This window comes from Mirounga angustirostris, unplaced genomic scaffold (assembly GCF_029215605.1).
Source record: "Mirounga angustirostris isolate CCGP_5_RB_7025 unplaced genomic scaffold, mMirAng1.0.hap1 SCAF_14, whole genome shotgun sequence".
In the NCBI taxonomy this organism is placed as follows: Eukaryota; Metazoa; Chordata; class Mammalia; order Carnivora; family Phocidae; genus Mirounga; species Mirounga angustirostris.
The window spans coordinates 44,488,642-44,514,757 of record NW_026991722.1 but is presented as its reverse complement, the minus strand read 5'-3'; the positions used below and the strand labels follow the sequence as shown (position 1 = coordinate 44,514,757).

General features: G+C 44.2%; 1 protein-coding gene across 3 annotated transcripts in view; it reads right to left on the bottom strand.

Annotated features, from left to right (window-relative positions):
- KCTD1 (potassium channel tetramerization domain containing 1) overlaps nucleotides 1-26,116 on the bottom strand; it is a 91,283-nt gene that overhangs the window by 43,555 nt on the left and 21,612 nt on the right. For all 3 annotated transcript variants that reach the window (XM_045886889.3, XM_045886888.3, XM_054510336.2), the window contains exon 2: nucleotides 976-1,154. In XM_045886889.3, coding sequence (XP_045742845.1) covers nucleotides 976-1,139 — 164 coding nt within the window. In that variant the 5' untranslated portion in view covers nucleotides 1,140-1,154. The remainder of the gene's footprint in view (nucleotides 1-975; nucleotides 1,155-26,116) is intronic.

The window sequence follows — 26,116 nt, the reverse complement described above, 5'->3', positions numbered from 1 at the left end:
AAAACGGGTCTTCATGCAGTTATCAAGATGCCGGTGACTTTTATGTCAGTGCTATCTGCTCAGGCTGTAAAGCTACCTGCTATCTGTCACTCCGTCAGAAGCTCTTATCAAAGCAGTTGGTGCCTTCCCGAAGCCCAAATGGTGTGTTGCCATTTCAGATGAGCAAAACCAAGCAGAGAAACTCCCTTTTTCCTGACTTTAGCTCACATGAGCTCCTGCCTCCTCCTCTACCCACCAGCAGAGCAGGTGGAGATCAGATCCCTTAGAGGATCTGGGCATAGCCCCCAAATCCAAGCAAAGCCAGGAGGGGTGTCACGGCAACAATAAAAAAGCAAATCCTCTAGAAGTGGGTGGGAGGGCATACGGGAGGGGGTGTCTCATAAGCATCAAGTGTGTAATGCCTATTTGTAAACCACTCTCCTCTCTTCAGACACTTTCTATATTTACTTATCTGCCTTGGGTGCTCAGAAATCCCGCTGCGCTTTTTTTTTTTTTTTTTTAAAGCAAGACTATCTTGGCTTCCTGGACTTTTGCATACTGTTCTAAATATACTGCCCCACTCACTGATAAGAGTCTCTCTTTTTTTTTTTCTCTAGTTCACAAGTTGGTGGGCCAAATGATTTCCTAGAAAATTCTAAGAACTGATAAGAATGTGTGTTTTAGAAGAAGAGGACAGAAGAAAAGTCCACGGTAGGTAGAAATCATCCTTCTGTTTGTACTACGTTGAGAAACGCGAAGATCTTGGCAGGGTAAAACTCTGATCCCGTGTGACAGGTCTATGCATACCCCACTAAGCTGTGGGTCAGGCCCTGACTGGGCCGAGATTGACAGCCACATCCCAGAGCAGCCTCGGTAGGCGGGCGCTCATGTTCTAACCCCGGCCCCACGCTGCTGGTGTGCTGGTCAAAGGAAAAACAGTTAGGGCATCAAACACATGCACTTCCGAGCGTGACTTTTCCTTTTTTTCCGGATTACCTTGATTCGGGGTATTTGGTGAGGGTGGCCAAGCTGCTGGTGTACATGTGGCCGCCCACATCAATGTGGACGGGGGCGTTGGATTTTGTGAGCTGTGCTGGAGTAGGAATGCCTTGGTTGTTCAGTGGAGATGCAGGAGATCTAGTGATCAGAGGTCTTGACATATTGGGTCGACTGTCCTACAGAGAGATAAGCAAGTTTAGACACGTTTTCATTTTTTCAGTGGAGAGAAAGAAAACACATGCATCATAAAGAATAAGCCAGCGAGGGGCGCCTGGGTGGCTCAGTTGGTTAAGCGACTGCCTTCGGCTCAGGTCATGATCCTGGAGTCCCTGGATCGAGTCCCGTATCAGGCTCCCTGCTCGGCGGGGAGTCTGCTTCTTCCTCTGACCCTCCTCCCTTTCGTGCTCTCTGTCTCTCATTCTCTGTCTCAAATAAATAAATAAAATCTTTAAAAAAAAAAAAAAAAAGAATAAGCCAGCAACTAGCGTTGGTATTCCATTCGGCAATAAAATCTCCCCACATCAGCAGGCTCTCGCTCTCGTTGTAATGAATATTGAGAAAACAAAATCTGTAACAAAGAAAAGGAAAACTTCCCATGCTCGGAATCAAGGAGCCGAACTAATGTTCATTTCCAATCATCCTGAGCTCTATGACTGCTTATTTCACTAATGAATTCTCGCATTTAACAACTGGTAAATGGCACGTGGAGAGCTACCACTCATTCCAAATAAAAAGACAATCAACGCTTGAAAACAACCCACGTCTAAATAAAATACGGATGCTTTATCCTTCTCTTTGGAAACTCATTGCTAGGCAGTTGGGATAAATACAGACCTTTCAGCACTTGTGTTCTGCAAAATGTTTTCCTTGATTTCTATTTTTCAAATCAGGAAAAAGAGGGTAGGACTAGCTTGGCCATCAGCACACATTCTCAAAGCAACCTTGTAAATAGGCACAGCTAGTTCATCAGTCAAGAGATTAAAAAAAAAATCCACACACACTCTACCCATTTGTTCTCCACCTCTCTCTCCCTCTCTGGATCTGGGGACACTTTGGAAAGACTGTACCCTTCAGTGGTAAGTATGTTTGTGCAAGCCACGAGCAAGCTGCTCTTGTCTACGCCAGACTTCTCGCAGAGATCAAGCTCCTGGGGCAGCAATGGGGCAGGTGCCGATGGAGAGTCCTATGGGCAGAGGTATGAGCAGAAGAGCAGACGGAGGACATCACAGGGTGGCCACGAGAGCATGCTGAAGGAAGTGTACTCTTGAGGAAATAAAATATGACATCCTTCCCATGGAGACAATATAAATATTTCAAACACTATCCAAACACGGTCGATTGCTTCTAAATAAGAGCCCAAACCATAGACAAGTCAAGTCAGGTCTCTGGCACTCAATGAAGGGGTCAAATATTTAGAGCCTGCAATTGAGGAATAAGCTACAATAGCATTTATGTCTGAGTTCTGCAAGACTAACGCCACCATACTCGCAGATTTATCATTTAGCCAGAAATTGTTTTCAAACATGCAGATATGTGGCAAAGCCAGTGATAAGGCATAATAAAGGGATTTTGAAAAATGCCTTTGATGGAGATTATAAAGGGGAAGTCATCTAGTTTTTGTGCATAAAACCCAGCACGATAAAATATAAATTTGCAAAACAGCAGAGATTTTATGATCTGAAACAGCTTTAGGAGTTACCTGGGGCACAACTGTTAGACTACTTAGCATTAACCACATGTCCAGGCAAGACTGTGAATGCACATGCTTTCTGAAACTCTGCAGCTACCATTCATGGGGTGGGATGGGGCCTTTACACAAAACGCTGACCATCTGTGTTGTGCTTTGCTCCATGCTGAATTAAACAGGGCCCAGAAACAGTCGTAGGAAAAGAGTTCATGTTTTACTTCTTAAATTGAGTGGTTGGTTCATGGGTGTTTACTGTATTATTCTTTATACGTTCCTATGTATTTTTAATAATGCAAAATGGGTATTAAAAAAAACATAAGCGGATGTTTGTAGCACACAGAGAAGCGATATTGAAGAGGTATTGGATGGGGGAAGAAAACTAAAAAAGACACGGTTGGTAGAAAATATAAAACAGTTAAGGTATGAAAATATTAAAAGTTAGCATTTTAAAATTCCAGTGACAAAGAACAACATTCTTCCCTTAAAAAATGCAATCCCATAGCCTCTACTTTTAAGAGATACTTCCTACCTGGTGAAAGACACCCCCCCACACACACTACGGGCCCCCTCCCTGTTACAATTCATCCCATGACAGCACTGCAGGGTCTGTAATAGTTTTTCAATTGGACACATTCTGGATCCCGCCTGAGGGTGCTCAGGCGAAAATGAACAGACTTGCAGGGTTAATACTGTAGTTAGACTGTGACCTCATTCAGCACAGCCCCAATACTGTGAGGTCTATATAGAAGGAGAAAAAAATTAAAGCATAACTGATCAGTTGAAGGATTCCAGATTTCCCAGAATATATACCATTTACATTGTAAATCATGAATGAATGGCTATTGCTAAATTTTAAAATTAAGCCACTGTTTCTTCAGCAGCAGGGTGGCGGGGGAGGGGAATTAACCCTTAAGGGCCAGGAGGGAGTTTCCCCGATGGGTGGGCTCAGGCCAGACTCTGGCAGGACTGTCAAGGACAGGAACTGGTCTTCGGTGAGCGGCCTGGACTTCCTCCCCTTCGCTCTCTTTCTCCATTCTGGGAGCCTTCCCTGGGCTGTGCGTGTCCTGTTTGTTAGATCACTTCTAAGGCACTTTGAAGTCTAAGGCAGACTGAAAGAACTTTGAAGAACCAGAGGCTGGGATGGGGGGATATTTGGGGCCGGGAGGTCTTGGTGTTTATAACGGATGCTCAGTTATCCACCGCGTCTACTCCAGATGCTCCATCATAACACACTCTGGCAACCCCCTTCCTCGACAGTGGCTTTCTCTTCTTTCTCTCGACACTGAGGTTCCAGATGGGGTGCCAGTAACCACAGCAGCCATCTTCCTACCAGCCTCAGGAGGAAGCCAGTGCCCAGGGTGGCCAAGCTGAGCTGGAAAGGACCGAGGTTCTCGGTGACACTGTCAACACACCGAGTCAACCAACTCCGAGCCCATCTCTAGATGTCCTGTTACTCGGGAAAACAACGTTCCTTATTTTTAAAGCTAGTCTGAGTTGGGGTTTCTGGTACCTATCCTGACAGGATACACTTCCTTTCTTACCACGGCTGCCTCCCCATGAGGTCATCCGGCGTGCTGACACGTGGCCTGTGATGCCAAGAACAGCTGCCCGCTGACAGTGCAGAATTTTCTACCGTATTATGACCATGTGCAGCCCCACTTCCCCATCGGCCTTTCCCCTTCGATGGCTCCCCCAGCATCCTCTCAGTTTGGCTTTTTAGTATGACTGCCGACGAAAGGCAAACCAAACCCTTGAACCAGGAAGGGTGCAAATGTCTCGGTTGTGCCCTCCTCACTCCTGAAGGAACAGCTCAGGGTACCGATGTGTATTCTGTAAGATGCCCAGGCTGAAAGCTGTCTCTGAGAAACTCCCCTGTGGAACAGACCCCTCTACCTGGGAGACAGGAACCCTGACATGAAGCTACTTGGTTCCTGGCCCTTCCTTGTGCAGCCCATTGCTCTCTCCTTCCACAGTATTCACTACCCTCTCCCAAGAGCCAGGCACTGCACCAGATACCCAACTGCGAACGTGACAGGGCGGTGCCTGCCCTTACCGGGCTTATTGTTCAGTGGGAGACGGAAACCAAGAAACAAGCAGCTGCTATCAGGTGCGTGGGGGGGGTGGGGCAGGTCACTATGAAAGCTAATTGAGGGGACACGTACCCTAGGCTTGGGGGCTGGGAGGACGGATGGGGAAGGTCTCCTGGAGCCAGTCTAAGCTGAGATCTGATAGATGAGAAATCACCACACAGTGGGATGCTGGAAGGAGGGTTTCAAGCAATACTGCCAAGTCCCCAAAGTTGGAGAGCACATGGTACTTTCTAGAAATTAAAAGTGCAGCATGTTGTGAGCATTCTCCAACTTATTTTTTCCCCCCACGGTCTGGAGGGACAATGTAGGAAGCCTGTAAGATGATGATGGTCTGAGAACCGCAGAATTAATTGTTAACTGAAGTGGGAAAAATAAAACTCACCACAACATCCTTGTGTCTGCAGAGGGGGAAAGGGGAGAGGAAGACGGCTGACAGCCACCTTTCTAAACAGCGCTGCCGAACAGGGCTTCCTACAACAATGGGAACATTCGAGATCTGCTCCCTTCAGGAAGGTGGACACTAGCAACATGAGACTATTAGAGCATTTGAGGTGTGGCTAGTGGAACTGAAGAACAGAAATTTAAATTTAAATTTAATTAATTTAAATTGTAACGTACATAGCCACGCGTGGCTAGTGGCTGTCCCATCGGACAGCACGGTAAACCCCGCTTGAAGTGTTCCTAATATATGGAAGCCCAAATCATGACAGGCTTGAACTTATCAACTATGTTTATTTTATTTACTTATTCTATAAAGTATTTTTTTGAAGATTTTATTTTTTTCGGGGCACCTGGGTGGCTGAGTTGTTAAGCGGCTATCTTTGGCTCAGCTAATGATCCCGGGGTCCTGGGATCGAGCCCCGCATCGAGCTCCCTGCTCTGCGGGAAGCCTGCTTCTCCCTCTCCCACTCCCCCTGCTCGTGTTCCCTCTGTCAAACAAATAAATAAATAAATCTTTAAAAAAATAAAGATTTTATTTTTAAGTAATCTCTACACCCAACGTGGGGCTCAAACCTACAACCCCGAGATGCAGTCACATGCCCCTACTGACTGAGCCAACGAGGCACCCCTGGCCGTATTTAAATGGAGAAGCACAGTTACTTCACAAGTGAATACAAACAGCTTATGACCTCACAGCACCATTTCTCCCTTTTGACTGATTTTATGAAAATAAATGAAATTAATACCATGCAGTGAGGAAAAGGGAACATTTATGGCCCTCACAGAAAGAGCACAGAGAAAAGGCACCAGACACAAGAGCATGTTCCGTATGATTCCACTCACATGAAGATACAGACCACAAAATAAATCTGGGAAGAGAGAGCTCAGGACACTGGTCACCTGTTGGGGGGCGGGGGGATACTGACTGGCAGGAGTAAGAACGAGCCTTCTGGACTGCTAGATAAGTTCTAAATGTTGCTCTGGGTGGTCCCACAGTTGTACACATGTGGACACTTAAGATTTATTCACTTTGGGCACCTGGGTGGCTCAGTTGGTTGAGCGACTGCCTTCAGCTCAGGTCATGATCCTGGAGTCCCTGGATCGAGTCCCGCATCGGGCTCCCTGCTAGGCAGGGAGTCTGTTTCTCCCTCTGACCCTCCCCCCTTCTCTCTCATTCTCTCTCTCTCTCAAATAAATAAATAATATCTTTAAAAAAAAAGAAAAGAAAAGAAAAAAGATTTATTCACTTTACTCTAAGTTCTACTCAGAAAGAAAATAAACCAAAAATAATCCTGGAAAAAACTTCCATCAAAACACCTTACTATTCAAATACTCATCTAAATTTCTGTGAAATGCTGCCTTTTTTAAAAGCTAAAAAGATGTTTATTATTTCCTCTCATAGGATGCATCAATCTGACTAGAGTACTCTGACATGAAAGAGGTTATTTCAGATGCCTCTTTCCCCCATTTCTATCCTGTATGGGTTTTCCAGGCCTGTTGATCAGTTTACCTTTAAAATTTCCATTTCTCGGCTGCTTTCAGTCTGAGGAGTCCTTAGCTTAATCATCCACCTCACCTACCCAGCAGAGCAGCAATGATTTTTCCGTAGGAGAGTCCTTCAAGGGATTTGACTTCAGGCATCTTTCAAAAGAAGCTAATGAAAATTTTGCCTTCTAAATCTAACCTAGCTGAGTGCTGTTCAAACAGGAGCCCCAGGGGCACTGCCTAGAACAAATGAGCTAAAGTTTAAACTGAAAGTTTGAATGGCTTTATTTGTTAAAAAGGTATGCCCCTGTCTTATGTCAGGTTTCACTATCAAGTTGGACTACATTACCTCTTTCACTGGGGAAAGAAACAGGTTTCTGGGGGATATTTCCAGAAAAGCATGTCAATAGTAAAATACTTATCTATATTATTTGATATTGTAATTCATAACATTTAATAGAACAATTTAATACAAATCATAGCTTTTCCACAAATTTCAACCTCGGTTTAAAATGTATGTATTTATAGGCACGCCTGGGTGGCTCAGTCATTAAGTGTCTGCCTTCCGCTCAGGTCCTGATTCCTGGGATTGAGCCCCGCATCTGGCTCCCTGCTCTGTGGGAAGCCTGCTTCTCCCTCTCCCACTCCCCCTGCTTGTGTTCCCTCTCTCGCTGTGTCTCTCTGTCAAATAAATAAAATCTTAAATAAATAAATAAATAAATAAAAATAAAATATATGTATTTATAACACACACGCAGACTCAAGGAACATCTATACTATATGGAATTCCCAGAGACTGCAGTGTTCCCATTAATTCTATTTTCTGATAGTTAGCCAACCAACCACTTAGGGTATGTGAGCTGTGATCATAGTATCTTAGGCATGGACCCTGCTAGTTGCTAGGATGGAAATCTGTGGTTGCCTTGGGAGTGTCATTTTAGACCTGACACATTCCCATTGGACTCACAATAACGGTTCCTGTAGAAAAACATCACTTTACTGACCACAGTTACTTAACTGTATAACAAGACTCCCAACCATAATGTCAATGTATTTTACGAGAGATCTCATTGCTTCTTCATTCATTCAAGTAATACTTAATTGGGGCTCCTACCATGTGTCAAGCTCTGTGGTCTCTACTGACTTGAACTAAATAGCAGAATGACCCTGAAGAGAGAGAGAGAAAAAAATCTTACAGTTTCACATGAGTTTAAATAAATAAATAAAATAAAAAAGCCCCAGCAGTGCCTTAAAATCAATGAGTATTGCATATATAGCTTATTTAGAGGACAGTTTCTGCCGGTCTCTGAGGACACCTGAGAATTAGGCCCCAAAGCCTTCTGAGCATCCAAATTTGACATCAAATCTTCCATTCACTTTATTATAGGAGCCCCCTTCAAACTCATAGAACCCACTTAACTCTTAATCTATGCATTTAAAAAAAATGTTTTTTAAAGATTTTATTTGAGAGAGAGAGAGAGCATGAGAGAGAGCATGAGTCGTGGGCAGAGGCAGTGGGAGAGGGCGAAGCAGACTCCCCGCTGAGCAGGGAGCCCATTGCGGGGCTCGATCCCAGGACCCTGAGATCATGACCTGAGCCAAAGGCAGATGCTTAACCGACCGAGCCACCCAGGCGCCCGACCACGCCTGTTTTAAATGCATGGGTTAAGGGGCGCCTGGGTGGCTCGGTCAGTTAAGCATCTGCCTTTGGCTCAGGTCATGATCTCAGGGTCCTGGGATCGAGCCCCGCATCGGGCTCCCTGCTCAGCGGGAAGCCTGCTTCTCCCTCTCCCACTCCCCCTGCTTGTGTTCCCTCTCTTGCTGTCTCTCTGTATCGAATAAATAAATAAAATCTTTAAAAAAAAACCCAAAAAACAGGTGTGGTCACTGGTTTTCTAGCCCATAGGACAACATCTACTTATAAAAATCATCCAAAATTACATCATCCCCAAATCAAACGCCAGACTAGCTTAGACTGGAAAGTATATAATATACTGAAGATAGATTTCTGCCCAAAATTAGTAAAGGAAAACATGTTCTTAAAGTAAAACAACTTTCAAAACTTTATATAGCTGGAAAAGTTACCTACATAGGACACCCTACAGGTACAGGAGAAAGAGCCCTGGTTTGAGAATCTGGACCTGCTTTGAGCTCAGCCTTTTTGTGAAGTTTCCAAATCTATCAGACTCCAGTTTCCTCATCTCTAAGACAGGATTGAATCTTGCCACCCTACAGAGAGATAAAGCCTGCAGCGGGTGAGACATGTTTGTGAAGGCATACAATACCATGCTTTGGCATAGAGAAGGATGAAGGAAGTTTATTTTCTTTGGCACATGAAAAATGAAACCTAAAGATCAGTAAACCAGATGTATAGAGGAGACGTCTATGGACCTACTGAGAACTACAGAAAACTTTAAAAGAGTTGAGGAGGTAAGACCCGTGGGTGAAAAAGACTGCATTTTGCACTGATAGAAGGATTACCTGGTAGGGTACAGGTAAGTAAAAAGGAAAACAGGACAGAACACAACAAGATGCTAGTTATGTGCTTTGGACAGGTGTATGAAAGGAAGTAGAGAATGAAATCATTACAGTATGTTCATAAAATGAAATGGTGCTTGAATTATACGGATTTTCCTTTTCAGATTAAAAAAAAAAATTCACAGATTAAAAAAAAAAACCCAGAAAGTAAAAATAGGAGGCTTCCAAGTTGTTTCAAAATGACTAGCAACTGTGTTAAATTAATCTGCAATTGCTTCCTAATCTGAAATAGCAAAATGTTACTCTCCTTGCTGGGGCCAAGAGGAGGGGCTACTAATGTTTATCTATTTCAAGGCATGATCTCTGCCAGACACACAGTGCATGCCCTCAACCTGCCTTTTTGTTTCTTTCTTTTTCAAATGAAATATGTATCTGAAAAGCTCCCTTATTAGATTACCGAACTGGGGCCATGAAAAGAACAACTACTTGCCAAAATGTCCCCCCCTTCTTTTCCCCGCAAAGGAAAGTGAACTTGAAAAAAGTGACCATTTTGATAAAATTCTGCTGTGCAAAAATAGTTGGATTACTTTTAAAATTAGATCTCTTAGATATTTTTAAATGTACTTAAAACAGAATATTTTAAAAGACACACTACAGCTCAACTATGGATGTTACTAATTTTTTTTTTTTTTAATTAAAATATGGCATTAAAGGGACGCCTAGGTGGCTCAGTCGTTAAGCGTCTGCCTTCAGCTCAGTCATGGTCCCAGGGTCCTCAGGCATGGACCCCTGATCGGGCTCCCTGCTCTGTGGGAAGCCTGCTTCTCCCTCTCCCACTCCCCCTGCTTGTGTTCCCTCTCTCACTGGGTCTCTCTCTGTCAAATAAATAAATAAAATCTTAAAAAAAAAAAAAGGCATTAAAGTGAAAAGCAGGATCTGGAGCAGTTCTACAGGGAAAGGCTATTTTTCAAAGATATGTGTATATGCAATAAAAAACCCCGGAATTAAACACATCAAAATATTAGTAGGGGTTAGGACTGGCTGATGATGTTACGGGAAAATTTTGTTTTTGTTTTTATTCTCTTGTGCTTTGCGAGGTTAAACATTTATTACTCTTGACATTTTAAAAGATGCTATTTTTAAAAAGGAAAAAATGTATTATTCAATTAAATCAATTAGTACATACTCTTGGCATGCTGCTATATTTTACCTTCATAATCAGGATTCTTATTTTTTTTGACATTTTTGAAAAACGACTGAATGAGGAAAAATAGAAATGGAACTGAAGTTTGGGATAATGCTTCCTTTCCCTTTATTTTCTTGCCGGGGAGGAAATGTGCGGAACAGAAAATTAAATGAGCCTCAGGTCATGGTAAGCTCACATTTAGCTGACACAGAGGTCTATTTAGTTGGATCCTGAAAGAATGGGGCAGGAGCGTATGGTTTCCACACTCTTGGGAACTATCTGGTCATCTGTACCCTCCCCCCAGTCCCCTCCATTCCCAGGTCTAGAACACAGCAAAAGCAAGATGATAAAAGTGGTCCATGCACACCTCCCGTGCTTCCAGAAGTTGGTGTTCTGCACGCGCTCTCTTGGAAGGAGAATGCAAACATCAGTAGCAGTTGGCAATGAAACTGTATCTAATGCTCATATTAGGCCTTCTAGTCTGAAATCAGAAACGTCTGCACAATGTTAAGTATTATCACCATTTCACAAAGAAGGAAGTTGACTGTGGGGTCAAGTGGCTTAGCCTATAATTATCTAGTAATGAATTTACAGCGATATTTTACACACTAGCCACCGTGTACCAGGATAAGGTTACCACTCTCCATTACTAGGCTATCCATAGTCTGGCTTTCACAAGAGAAGGGACAGATTTACCTTGCGCCATCCACGTTCTTCCACTTGGTCTGTTTTGAAATGAACACAACTGGCTGGAGGGTTAGGAGGATGGTCAGTGGTCATGCAGAAGGCAGAAGCCAGCTGGCCCAACATGTGGACTCCTCCCCCCAGCCCCCCTGACACTGTATTTGCCCACCACAGAGAACTGGCATTTTATTTACTCTTCTAACTGCTAGTCCTAGATCTTAACCACAGGACACATCTGTGTCTAAATAGACAATAAACTTGACTTACTGACTTCTTGGATGTGGCCATAAAAATTCCTTGTCTAGTAGGTGTCAAAAGCTAAATGTGTTCCTTCGAACCTTAACTGCATCCCTGGGAACCTCCTCTTAAGATTCTTAGATGGCTATTTGCTTACCCTTTGTGCACGAAAAAACAAATTAAAACACACAGCTTTCAAAATATACTAGCCTACTATAACTTACATAACAGATGTTTCAAAAAGTTCATTTGCTCATTTGTTCATTCATACAGAAAATGTTGACTGGCTATTCTATTTGGAGCAGGGCTTAGGCAAGGTGGAATTGAATTGTTCAGGGAATTGACATTCTTCTTTGGGAATTAGCCATATGCACAGGGAGTTCCCGAAGACAAGAGATCTGCATGTGAATAAAAAGATTTTAAATCAAATCATGCTTTAAATGCTCTGAAAACTGGGTGGGGGAGGGCGCCTAGGTGGCTCAGTCAGTTAAACGTCCAACTCTGGGTTTTGGCTCAGGTCATGATCTCATGCGTCTTGAGACTGAGCCCGGCGTAGGGCTCTGTGCTCAGTGGGGAGTCTACTTGAGATTCTCTCCCTTTGCCCCTCCCCTCATTTGCTCTCTCTCTCTCAAATAAATGGATAAATCTTTAAAAAATAGGGGCACCTGGGTGGCTCAGTCAGTTGAACATCTGCCTTCTGCTCAGGTCATGATCTTGGGGTCCTGGGATGGAGCTCCGCATCAGGATCCCTGCTTCTCCCTCTCCCTGCCGCTCCCCCTGCTTGTACTCCCTCGCTCTCTTTCTCTCTCTTGCTCTATCTTTCAATACTTATTTTATTTTTTTTAAAGATTTTATTTATTTATATGAGAGAGAGAGAAAGAGAGTGTGCAAGCACAGAGGGAGAGGGCGAAGCAGGGTTCCCGCCGAGCAGGGAGCCTGATGCGGGGCTCGATCCCAGGACCCTGGGATCATGACCTGAGCCGAAGGCAGATGCTTAACCCACTGAGCCACCCAGGCGTCCCTCGCTCTATCTTTCAAATAAATAAATAAATAAAATCTTTAAAAAATAATAAAAGTAACAAATGCTCTGAGAACTACTTATTGACAGTCTTAAGCAAATCCTTTTAAGGGCAAGCAATACTTTGGGACAGCAAGGCATGCACTTCTCTTGGCTGTTCAAACCCAGAGGACATTATTGTTAAATAACATATACGTTATGCTTAGCTGTGCCACATGACAAGGATCAGAGTAACTTCTGACCCAATTATTATTTTTTAATTTTTTAATTTTTTTAAGATTTTATTTATTTATTCATGAGAGAAGGAGAGAGAGAGAGGCAGAGCGAGAAGCAGGCTCCCAAGGAGCAGAGAGCCCGATGCGGGACTCGATCCCAGGGCCCTGGGATCATGACCTGAGCCGAAGGCAGACGCTTAACCATCTGAGCCACCCAGGTGCCCTGACCCAATTATTTTTTAAAAGAGGGAACTCCTGCAGTACGTCTCACAGTACTGTCACGGATTGCGGTTTCTAAACCCAGTGTTCTTCAGAGGAGGGGACAAAGGAGCGGCTCAAGCTGCAGCCCGAGCCCGTCACTGCCGAGTTCCGGGGCGTTGGCAAGCCGCATCATTTCACTTCAGTCTTCCCACTGAGAATATATGCCGTTGGACCAGATGGTCTATAATGCTTTTTTCAGTCCTGAGTTTTTACTATTCTGTAATTTAAAAAAATATATCAGCCACAGAGATTCAAATATCTTAAGGAAGCTACTAGCATTTTAGGAGGTCAGAATTGGAATCCCAATCTTTTTTGAAATCAAGAACCGGCCGTGAAATGAAAGGCATTCCAAAAGCATGAATGCAAAAGAAAAAAGGAAAGAAGCCAGCACAGAGACGTTCCTTCACAGTCACAGCATTTTCTCTAGCTGACTAGGAAGATTAAATTTTATTTCATTATTTTATTTTTTTTTAAAGATTTTATTTATTTATTTATTTGAGAGAGCGAGCGAGAACTCTACCAGGGGTGGGGTGGAGGGAGGGGTAGAAGGAGAAGCAGACTCCCCACTGAGCAGGGAGCCCATCACGGGGCTCGATCCCAGGACCCTGAGATCATGACCTGAGCCGAAGCCAGACACTCGACTGAGCCACCCAGGTGCCCCTGGAAGATTCCATTTTAATCATTAGTTTTTTATTTGCCTTCACCAACAGGAGGAAACAGTCAGTACAATAATAGGGTGCTTAATGAACAGAATGCCTACTTCAGAGATTCTTTACTTGGCACCATTTAATGAGATTACTGTTTATCTATTTATATCTTGCATTGTTCTAAAATATGAGAGCTGTCTGGAAGCAGCTTGAGAGCCCCTTAACGGAAGAGAAAAAAATTGTGTTAAGTCATATGAAATGGATGCTTTTTAATAAAGTCACACTCTTATGGGAAGTATCAGTGTCAACTTTTCAAAAAGACATTGGATCATTAAAAAAAAAAAAAATGGGGGCGCTGGAGGGAAGCAGCCTCGGTGTTGACACACCCGAACCAACAGGTGGTTGCGGCGCTGACAGGCACGCCGGGGGTCTAGCGGTTTGCCGAAAATGCTTCTCCTGGGTGAGATCTGGTGCCGGGTGGGATTTTTATCCTGAGAAGATGTACACGGATTCTCTGGGGGATGTCTGGGTCACCCGGGTGCTGAGTTTCATGATTCTGTCTGAGCTGCTAGTGGGAACCGGGGTGACTCAGCGGGGCACCCTGGCTCCGCTCCTCGGGAGGCGGCTGGTGCTGGGTCTGCCAGCAGCCAACTGGGGGTCCAAGAGGCCCGACAGCGCCCACAGCCAAACCACCAGGCCTGACATGAGCACAGCGCCCTCGCGTCTCAGGGTATTTTTGAGGGGACGTCGGCTGATGAAACCTCCTGCTTAGGAGCAGATGGGAGAGAAGATAGCATTGGAAAACACAGATTAGCAAGAAGGCGAATGAGCAGCAAAGACAGCCGCCAAACAGTCATCCTCCTCGCTACTTTACCGCAATGAGCTATTCTTTACAATTTTCACACTGTAACGGAGACATCTGTGTTCTTGGAGAAGTATCTTAAAATAAATACCAACAAGAGTAAAAAAACAAAAAACAAAAAACAAAAAACAAAACAACAAACCAACTTTTTAAATATCAACCCGACAGGCAAGAAAAGTTTGATGCAAAAATGGAAACGCATTAGAAAAGAAAAAAAAAAAATCATACCTGAAATTTACATAGTGCCCTATATATATATACGCAGCAGTTACCTACTAGATGGTAGAACTCCAAAGGCCTTATGAACAATCATAACTCACAGCCTTCCAAAAGGTCCAGAGAGGGAGGAGGGTAAGGCCAATACTGTCTTCTGCAAAGAAGGAAAACTGAGGCAGGAATATTTAGATGAATTGCCCAAGGTTTAAAAAAAAAAAAAGTAGCTGATTTAAAATTTAGAAGCGAAATATTCTGGGAGCTAAGCCTGCATTCTCTCGTCCCAAATGTGCCGTCTCCGTCTGGGGCAATCTGGTAGTGTCTGACCCGCTAGGACTTGGATCAGACTCTGAAAACAGGCCTTTCCTTTGCCTGTGGCAGCAGATGGGCACTGCACTGAGCATTTCCACCAGCGGGAAGGGAACCATGCAGCAGAATGCCTTTGGTATTCTTAAGAGACCCAGCTTAATTTTATTAGACGCTTATTTAACCGCAAGACACAGTATGGAATGCCCAGACAACCACGGAGGTGGCAGAGTGAGGTGGGTAAATGCAGTTCAGTCTAGAAAGAAAAGCGGTCAGTGGTAGAGAAGCAGGACAGGGACAGAAGACAGGCCGAGGAGATACAAGAGAATATAAAGGAACAGAAAAGGGGGCAGCGAGTGAGAAAGGGACAGGGATGCGAGAGGGAGATGGGAAAGAAAGTGATGGAAAAGAAGTGCAGGAGAGACAAGAAGAAGGAGCAAGAAGAAGAGCCTGTGTGCTGGAGGGATTGGACTGGACCGGACGGGACTGGTTTTCCCTCATTTCCCAACCACACGTCTACTTGTCTACTCAGGAGGTCAGTTTCTGATGCCTGCCCGTCTTGTTTATCCTCGTTTATTCCAACTAGGATCTTACTAGATATTAGATCCCTCTACGTAGGCAGCTGTGAGGGAGGTTTGGGAAGAGAGTTTAAAGGGTTCGCCAGGTCTTGCAGTTTGCTATGCTCTTCTCTGTAACACATCTGAAGCATCCCTCTATGTATTGCTTCCTTGTGAAGACTGTGGGGCTGGAGCCTAATTTTTAGAGAACCATGTTGATCGTTCACCTGGGGAGAAAGTTCACTGACATATGGGCTCATGGATAAATGGTTCTAACCCATATATCCTGTGGAGGATCATGGGCATCAACTGAAAGCCTACAGATATAATCAGAATGAAATTGGGGGTAAGCACTATTTTTCCTATCAACTCCCCATAGTACTTAATGAAATACTTTTTTTAAAAAAAATTTGCACACAGTAGAAAAGGAATGAACAGTACTAATGATGATAAAGCAAGTCTGTAACTGAGTGCTCTGATCTTCCAGTTAATGACCTCAGTGATTTTCTCCTTTGGGGCAGCGGCCCTCAAACACTTCCTGATTTGTTACCTACCCCTCCCATCCCTCACAGAAAAAATAAACAAAACCCACAATCTCATGGCTTTGGTAGGCACAAATTTTAATCAAGGCAACATGAAGCACTAATGAGGTGATAGGGCTTTTGTGGAAATAAAATAAATGCGTGAGACTTCTCAATACAGAAGCCTGATGCTGTCACACGGCCCGCCCGCCCCAGCCGTGAGGAACGGAGGCAGCTCCGGGCTTGCCGAGGAAACTCAGGGGTTGGCAGTGTTTGCCAAGGTTCGCAAAATGTCAAGAAGGTGGCCGCCCAGTTCTGTGGGGCTGGCTGACTCTGGATCAGCTCCGGGGGGACAGACTGGGAAAGGTGGCAGGTGGGGTGGGGCAGACCAGGACGCGCCAGTCAAAGGCCAGCAAGTCCCATGCAGGGAGAAGCGCTTTCTGCAAATGAAATGTGCTCGGAATCCCCCCTGGGAGTCCACCAGACTGCAGGCTCTCGGGATGAGAACCGGCTTCTGCTCACTCTATGCGAGTCTCAGCACAGAGCACGGCACTCAGTAGGCACTAAATAAACATCTGCTGAAGAGCGGAATACTGAATTCCAAGAAGAGAATGTAAAAGGTGGGGACACCATAGCGCCCCCATCTTCCACCTTCCTTCACACAGACTTCTTTCTCTGCTCTCCAATAAGCGTGTCAAGTGTTGGAAACCACTTTCGAAGAGAAAATAGGAGCAGAAGGGGAAACAGAAAATGAACCTGGCATTGGACCGGGTAGAACGCCTCAATTAACAGAGCACAGCAACGGAGCCACACGTCGTCATTCAGACCCCGAGACTACAGAGGCGTTAAGCATAATGTAGGTGGACATTTATTCTGTAATAGAAGCAATACCGTTTTTAAGTGAAGTAAACCATTTTATAGTATAATCTTAAGAACTGACAGGTACTCCTTATAAATTCTACGTAGAAAAATATCACTAACACTTTAACAGTGGGATACGGAGGCAGAACAGAGTCGTGAGCTCTGGGACTAGAGGGCCGGGCTTCAGTCCTCAAGATGCCACTCGCCTGCTGTGTGATTCAGCCCTCTGTGCCTCAGTTTCTCCACCTTTCATCATTATTGTGAAAAATCCGTAATTCACATAAAAAGTAGAAAGTTAATGAAAAGCACTTAACCTAGTTCCTGGAATATAACCGAAAACAATATGTAAGCTATTATTTCTAATGATGGTTTTAAAAACTTCACAAATGACAACTGTTCTTTTTAAATTGATCATTTTTAAGGAATACTTACAAAATACAGGTCTACACATAAGCTGCTCATCTAACCATTCTATTCGTTCTCTATTTCCCACTGGTTCTGAACTTGCTGTGAAATCCCAGCTTACTTCATACATCACAGTATGCAGTGCTGCACAAATACCCAGAATCAGAAACTTAGCAAAGATAATACACGTGATCTGATACACATAATATATCGAGGAGCTTCTGATATCACTAACCACCACGAAAAAGCAGTCATTCCTTTTACTTCTCAAACCTCTTGAAGTACATCTATCTTGATGAAGACACTTGGTGAATGAAAATTTGCCTTACAATGATGTCCAATCTCACAAGTACTGCTTTTCCCCTATCTCCAGAAACTCCTGACTCTGACAATGGCCTTGGAGAGCTACCGTGTAAAGAATGCCCCATGTGAGTAGAAGTGCCCTCGGATACAAAGAACACGCCCCCTTTCCTTAGCTCTGAAGTATGACAGATAAGCCAGATGAGACTCTGGTCTGTGAGTGATGTTAACATATTAACTCCTTGTTTCTAGGTCAGTCCAGGATTACTTGGAAAAGTGTTTTTGTTTTTGTTTTTGTTTTTGCGGAAACAAGTAAAAAGAATTCTAAATCTTTACATCTGAAAATGTGCTGGCCTTCTAGCGGAAACCCTAGACCAAAAGGTAAATCAACTGAAGTCAACAAAAACTGCACTTAGCTTCCTGGCCTGACTATTACTAGTTGGAGAAGATGACTTGGGTATGAATATTCATTCAGCCACTGATATACACGAAGACTCAAAATAAATCCCATCACTGGAATTATCTTATCTGCTAATAATGTACTCGATATCCTGTTTCATACAGTTGGTATATGGAAATTAAAATGTTAAACAAATTAAGCAGTGATTACCATTTCTCTCTCCAAAGTTATATTAAGCTATATTCGGTTGCAGTAATGTAATTTAGTTGGATGATAATAAGAAGGAGATAGGAGATGGCAAGAAATTAGCATAGTTGAAGTGTAAAAAATAATTGTGGAGAGGGACTATAGTGGTTCTATGTAAAAGTCTCTATATTCGGAGCCAACTGCTGTCATTTATTCCTCTTAATTTAAAAATCTGTAAGAAAGCATCAAAATCAATTCAGTTCGGTCGTAATGAGACAGCTCTAGCAGGAGCCTATTCACTGTATCTGTTCTAATTGGCATATGTCCTCCATGTCAAATCTGACAATACACTTAACCAAATTACTGTTAATCCCATAACACAGGATCATATTTGAATTAGCAGCTCTAAAACAGAATTTGCATATTAATATTTTGATAACAAATAGCAAATGAACTCAGGGCTAGAAAAGAACAGGATTGTGGTTATTTCCCCCAAAGGGGAAACTGAGGCTCAAGGTGAGGGGGCCCACAGCTGAGAAATGTCTGGAAAGCATGGCTTCAGTGCATGTATGTGCCCAGCTATTTTCTCCCTGCCATCTCCTGAGAGACACCTGGAGTCCTGTGTCACCTTGTAAAACTAAATGGAAGTCAGATGATATCCCACCTAAATTATTGATGACAAACAGCATTTGTTAAGATTCCAAAACAGAAGACCTCAGGTACCCCCGTGGAGGTTATTAAATATAATTCTTGCTTTTTAATTGCCACTTAGGATAAAATTACTATCTCTTCAAGATTTATATGAAGATAACTTGGAGATTGAGTTTGGGGTGGATGCTAACTGACCTTAATTCACACGTATTTCAAAAGTGATATGAAGGATAAGGGATGAGAAAAAAATGACAAATGAGAACCAAAACCACCAAAAATTAAAGTAACTGCTGGAAACATGGTGTCAGCCAATTCCCTATTTTAGCTCTAAAATGTTTAGTATGTCCCTAACAAGAAACTGTAAGATGATTAACTTTCCATTTATGCCGATCAACATTTACTCCAGCCTGGCTGGACCTAAATATTGAGATGGATAACAACAGTCCCCACTTTGAACTGGCATTAAAACATCTCAGTGTCGGGCTAGTGTCTCCCTTGTTTTAATTTCCCAAAGGCTGAAGTATGGAGAGCTGGATTTGAGTGTTCCTGCACAGGCCAGCGCCCCAAGTTGCTAAACCTTCTCCTGCCTTAAAATGAGGAGGCTGAACTCCTTTGGAAGAGTGCTCACATTTGTTCATGGGGGACCTTTTTCTGTTCAGAGGAAAGCTTGCACTTTCGTGGCAGTGTGCTGGGGAGGGGGTAAAGGAAGGGGCCAGCCCCACTCCTCCCTTGGCCAGGCCCACTCCTCCCTAGAGGAGGGTGGACCATCCAGGACCCTGAAGGGTGATGAGCTTGGGCCTGGATTATCATCCAGGGGTTCTAGCCTTTGAGTCCACTAATAACAGGTAACATTTTGGGGGCCCTTCTGGTGTGCTGGACCCCAATCACATTCAACTCTTGAAATGCACTATCTCATTTAATCTTTACAATGACCTGCAACACTTCACTAAAAACACCATTACAGGCATACTCCAATGCTGGAGCTCTAATCTTGGCAAAAGTTCACCTTCCCTCAACTAAACCCATTTTCCAGGTAGCAGTAATCAACAACTTAAAAAAAAAAAGAAAAAAAAACCCACATGAAAAAACTTCCTCTAATATAGGTATTATATTAGCAAGGAAATACATGTTTTTTTCTTTTAAAAAAAAATCTAACATGATTGTGCTCCATCTAGCTACCGAATTTTAAGGGCTGGATTTATAATATTAAAAACTTCTATACTAGATTCCTTTGGATTAATGGTTCACTTTAAAAGCAAACACAAGCAAAAAAAGCCAGCAAAGAAGACTACATTTACTATATAATTTCATTTTTTTAAAAAGATTTTATATTTATTTATTTATTTGACAGAGAGAGAGCACAAGTAGGCAGAGTGGTAGACAGAGGGAGAGGGAGAAGCAGGCTCCCCTCCGAGCAGGGAGCCCGATGTGGGGCTCGATCCCAGGACCCTGGGATCATGACCCAAGCCGAAGGCAGACACTTAACGACTGAGCCATCCAGGCGCCCCTAATTTCACTTCTATGAAATGCTAGCAAAGGTACATTACAACTAATCTACAGTGGTAGGAAGCAGACCAGTACCTGCCAATGGGCTAGAGTTGAGGATGAGGGTGGTGATTGTGGGAAGGACAGGAGGAAGCTTTCTAAAATGATGGAAATAATCTGTATCTTTTTTTTTTAAGATTTATTTAGAAAGAGAGAGAGAGCCCGTGGCAGGGGTGGGGGGAGGAGCAGAGAGAGGGGTGAGAGAAACTCAAGCAGACTCCCTGCTCAGCAGGGAGCCCGACACGGGGCTTGATCCCAGGACCCTGAGATCATGACCTGAGCCAAAGGCAGAGGCTTAACCGACTGAGCCACCCAAGCACCCCAATGTTTTTATTTTTATTTATTTTTATTTTTCAAGAGGGAGAAGGGGCAGAGGGGGAGGGGGAGAGAATCTTAAGCAGGCTCCACACCCAGCACAGAGCCTGAAGCAGGGCTCGACCTCACAACCCTGAGATCATGACCCGAGCTGAAATCGAGTTGGACATTTGATTGACTGTGCCACCCAGGTGCCCCAACCCCCATGTTTTTATACACCTATTATTGCAGGACTTGTGTTTGTCCTCTCACTTATTTGGGGCAAGTCAATCATGTACAATGACTTACTTTCTGTTTGAACTGCCATGGATTTGCCTATTACAAGACTCAACTGTTTCATCCTAAAATATGGATAATAATCCAAGTTTTACTCTCTCAAAGGTTTGTTGCAAGGGTTAAATTAGGTACTATCCACAAAAAAGACATTAAAATCAGAAAAATCATAAGCCTAAGGCAAGTTTTGTGAAAAATCTTACTGTTCAACACAGTTTTTGAGTTTGGAAAATAGTGGTGGGGAGCTTCCTTTAGTCTGTTGATCATTCTCTGCTTATTTAAGAAAAGCTTCCAGCAGATTGGAAAATGCAATTTGTGTTGCAAGGATTAAGGTTTAGGTGAATTTGGGGGCTTGCAAAGAGTACAAATCATTGCTAAGGGAAAAAACAAAAATCATATGTACTATAAAATGGAGCTAATTCTGTCCGTAGAGAGAATGCTTTGGAAATAAAATGGGACCTTGACTATTCTCATTTTGTATACGCTAGGGGAATCTTTTGGAGTCTTTTCTTCTCTCACTGAAGCCTAGACTGGCTGGCTCCATTCAGAACCACTCCCAGGTCCCATTGTGTTCCGGACACACTCACCAGAAAACCCAGCCAGTACCAGTGGATTCAAGCAGAGAACAGACTGCAATCTGCAGTTCAGGAACACCCTGAAGATTTGGTTCAGGAGTGGCTCTGGGGTGGGGTAGGGAGGTGCTAACTAAGGAGCTTCTCAGCTGTGACCTAGGGCTCCTAATGCAAATGTCCTGGGGCCACCTGACCATTCAGGAGGAGCACCCAGGAACCTACCCAGAGGTGAGGTGCTCACTCTTAATAACTAGAGTAGGATGCTGGACGTCACCTGCACAAACTCCTTGTTTTGCAGCTGGGGGGGGGGGATGGGGAGGGGCACCGCTGCCTGCTGACTGGGGACAGCTCCTAGGACCACACATGACGACCCTCACTTGTGGCCTCATCTGTCTATCAGGGATGCCAAGATGAAGGCACTCACAAGCAACCCAATCACTTTCAGGCTTCAGTGAGAGAAGAAAAGACTCCAGAAGATTCCCCTAGAGTATACAAAATGAGAATAGTCAAGGTCCCATTTTATTTCCAAAGCATTCTCTCTACAGACAGAATTAGCTCCATTTAATAGTACATATGATTTTTGTTTTTTCCCTTAGCAATGATTCGTACTCTTTGCAAGCCCCCCAATTCACTCATGCTCAGAGATCCATAGCCCCAGGATATTCCATCTTCTCTCTATGTTGTCCTATTCTTACCAAACCTCGGAGGAGCTACCATACATCCAAACATTTAAGGAAACTCTGCCTTCCAAACTCACATGGAATGCATGCAATACATTTGAATATGTATATTAAATGTCTGAATCCATAGGAATTCATCAGAAAATTTAACAGTGGTTATCTCTAGAGAGGAAGATAAGAACTGGGAGTCAGAAGTAGAGGCAGGGTCCCTTTTAATGGTATATTCAATTTTTTTTAACATGTACGTGTTAAATCATAAAACATTTTTAAATTAGAAAAAATCTGGAGCCCCTGGGTGGCTCAGTCGGTTGGGCGTCCAACTCTTGATTCTGGCTTAGGTCATGATCTCAGGGTCACGGGACTGAGCCCTGCAATGGGCTCCCAGCTGGGCGTGGAACCTGCTTCTTAGGATTCTCTTCCTCCCTCTTCCTTCCCCACCTCCCCCCAGCTCCTGCGTGTGAGCTCTCTTTCTCTCTCTCTCTCTCTCTCAAAAAGAAGAAAAATTAGAAAAAAATCGAAAGGCAGAAAACACATATGCCCTTCCAGGGTTATTTGTTAGAACCACAACTTCTACTCCTCTTCTGAGGCAATGTCTTGATCTCACCGCCTGGCAAACTGTACCCAAAAAGGTCCTCTGGAAAGAATGCTACATATCAAGGGTTCATTTCCCTAAATTCTCTCCCAGAAAACCCAGCCAATACCAGCCAGCAGTTTCCAGCGCCTTCTTTTGATGAGTCCAGTAAAGGGCAGAATTATCCAAATAACAACTTTTAAAATAGTGGCTTATTTCTGGGGGTGCCTGGGCGGCTCAGTTGGTTAAGCGTCCGACTCTTGATCTCAGCTCAGGTCATGATCTCAGGGTGGTGAGATCCAGCCCCATACGGGCTCACACTCAGTGTAGAGTCTGCTCCACCCTCTCCCCCTATTCCTCCCTGTGCGTGTGCATGCTCTCTCGCGCGCCCTCTGAAATAAATAAGTAAGTAAGTAAATAAATAAAATTAATCTTCAAAAAAAAATCTTGGCTTATTTCTGGTAATGGAATTCTTTCTAGCAGTAAGGACTTCCCAGAAGGCCTAAGGGGTTAAGGGGAAGCCACCTGCCCTGGGCGCTTAGGCATGCGGCCACTGAGCCAAGTGCGGTGAGCTCTCCCTCTGGTGAGGCAGGCCTGCCAGTACCACCGTCTCCCTGGTGAAATGTCCTTAACCTGCTTCAGGCCTCAGACAAACTCTAAACGACATCCTCAGTCCGGTTCGCTCTGCAATCGGCTTCGTGTCCGGTGCTGAATTCTGGGATATGATTCCCCAGGGTGAGCCAGTGCCCTAATTCCCCACTGCCCTCGGGGAGGTCCAACCAACTGGTCTGCCTCACTCCCTTCTTTGCAGCCCTGAGTTAAACTGAAGATTTTGCCGGGGCTAGTCCCTCTGTCTGGACTGCTCTTCCCTCGGGCCTGGGGCGGGGCGGCGGGGGGGGGGGGGGGGTGTCCGGCAGGCTCTGAGACCTCTTTCCAGAATGCCACATCTAATACGCAGCCCCATTTTCCCAAACCGCCTGCCATGTCCCTATGTTTCCATTTCCTGTAAAACACTTACTACTATGTAGTATTTCCTGTTACTCTTTCCCAGTTTTGCCCCTCATTCATTCTCCCTGGATCGTCAATTCCAGAAGGGCTGGGCCCTGGTCCATCTGGGAGACAGCAGCAATTTCCAGGGCAGACACAGCACCTGGGGCCGGTAATGGAGAGAGATGCAAATTATTTAGATATCGCTAAGCCCCCACCCCCAGGGCTCGGCCCTCAGTTTACACAATCCTGCAGGCAGGAGACCAGCCTTTACCAGCATTTTCCCCTGGGTGGGGAAAAAAAAAATCTGAGAATGCACAAACTCCTGAGAAGAGACCAGCAAGGGGGCAACTCGGCCTCCATGGTTCCCGGTACCCAGGAAGGAAGGGGGTGGTGTCTCGAATGCACAACAAACCTCCCTGGACCTCAATTCATGAGCTTCAGGAAATCCGGGGCGTCCCTCTAGCTCTGTGAGGCTGGGGTCTACATCGGTGTTCCAAACAGTGGGACAGTATCACTGTGGAGATGCAGGGTTATTTCTGGTGGTACCCGGATGACTACTTTCTTGTTTCTAAATACTCAGAAGTGTATTTTACTAAGTATTAGAAAATCTAGCTAGCACATCAAACCTGTGATTTCGTTGCCTACTATCACTTGGGACGAGTGTAAACCAGTCAATAGAAAAATACTAGGTAAATATGAATGCTGGTGAAATGAGAAAAACCAGGCCAACAGTGTATGGTAAAGTCCGAAATGGGATGCTTGCTTTACTCCTGTCTCCTCCGAGGCATCCAGAAGGACACTGGAAAGCGGGAGATACTGGATAAAAGCTTGGTAATAATGGAGAACAACACTATGCAGGGGTAAAGCCCATGCGGCAGGCAGCCCTTTACGGAACTGGTTTTTTCAATCTAATCCACCCGGCAAGTTTAGGGATCTTTCCAAACAACTTTCACACAGCAGAATTTACAATTGCCAGTTTCCCTAGGCTTCAAAGCAACATATTTTCTGTATAAAGTAGCAATGAGTAAAGAGTAGAGCCCAGAATGCTAATGATTTAACCCCTTAATCCCCAAACTACCTTTCTCCGTCTTTCTTTTCAAGTCCCTGCTGAGAACACTGCTGTTAGTACCTTTAAGAGCCACAGCTTCCCCTTCTAGGCTCTTTAGGAACAGAAATCTACTCCGCAACACACAGGAGGGGGCCAAATACAAATACAAAGAACACAAGCTCAGCTGACTGCCCTGCAGGGATTTGGGAGGCAAGGGTCAAGGGCGGGTCTGACTTCTCCTCCATCCCTCCCCCAAAGGAAAGAAAAAAAAAAAAGCTTCTGTTGAAATGTTAACTACAGAGAGTTTAAATGGGGGGGGTGGGGAGGGTGGGTTGGGGTGGGGAGGGGATACTTAGAAGAAAAAAGCTGGAATTAGATGCCTTATTGCTTTAAAGTTATGATTCTAGGTCAGTGGCTGAATTTTTCTGTTGTGTACAAGCACTCAAACCAAAACAAAGCTATGATTAGGGTTCTATCAAGATCTTCAGAAAGGAGAAATTTGAAAAACAAATTTGTATGTTTACATGGAAGAAAAGTACTGCAAGCAAACAAGTACAGAAATTGAGGGGAGGGAGAGATGAACAGGTGGAGCACACAGGATTTTTAGGGCAGTGAAAACTACTCCGTGTGATACTGCAAGGGTGGGTGCACATCCTTGTACATTTGTCAAAACCCACAGAATGGGCAGCACCGAGAACGAATACAAAGGTAACACAGGGGAGTTTGGGTGCTAAGGAGGTATCAATGTGGGGGTCATCAATTGTAACAATGTATCACTGGGATATAGGAGGTTGACCGTGGGGGAGGCTACGCTACGTGGGGCACGGGGTGTGTATGGGCACTTTCTGGATTTTTCGCTTAATTTGGTTGGGAAGCAAAAACTGCTCTAAAAAATAAAGGCTATTAAGAAAAAAATAAGTTTAAAAAATTATACTTGCAGTAAATAACTAATTTTTTCCCCCAGAAAAAGCCAGCAAATAGAAGCCCTTTTCTTTGAGCATCTACTTTATTCAGGCCCCACTCACACTGCAGTCTAAAAATTGTCTCTCTCTGCCTACCTGCAGGATACCTACAATTGGGTTAAAGTGATGCAAACCAGAGCCTACCTGAATGCCAGGCAACTCAAGACCCAGCAAGCTGGCTGTTCAGAATGCAACTCCTACGTGGTCTCCCTGGTCTGAGAAACATTTTCATACAGTGTTGCTACTTTACCTAGCTTTTCTTTCAATATAGTGGGACTCTATCTTTTATTCCATCCTCTGCTTTGTCAATTACTCCACATTCAAATACAAAGGATAAAGGGTGTGCATGTTCTCCTCCTAAATGGGAAGGACCCTGGGTGATTGAGGACTGCCCTTTAAGTGGGGAGCTGGAACCCTAGACTGACCAGGAATTCAGCCTCCCCACGGAGCATGCTAGGGGGTTGGCAGAGGAGGGGGCTCTGAGTGAGTGC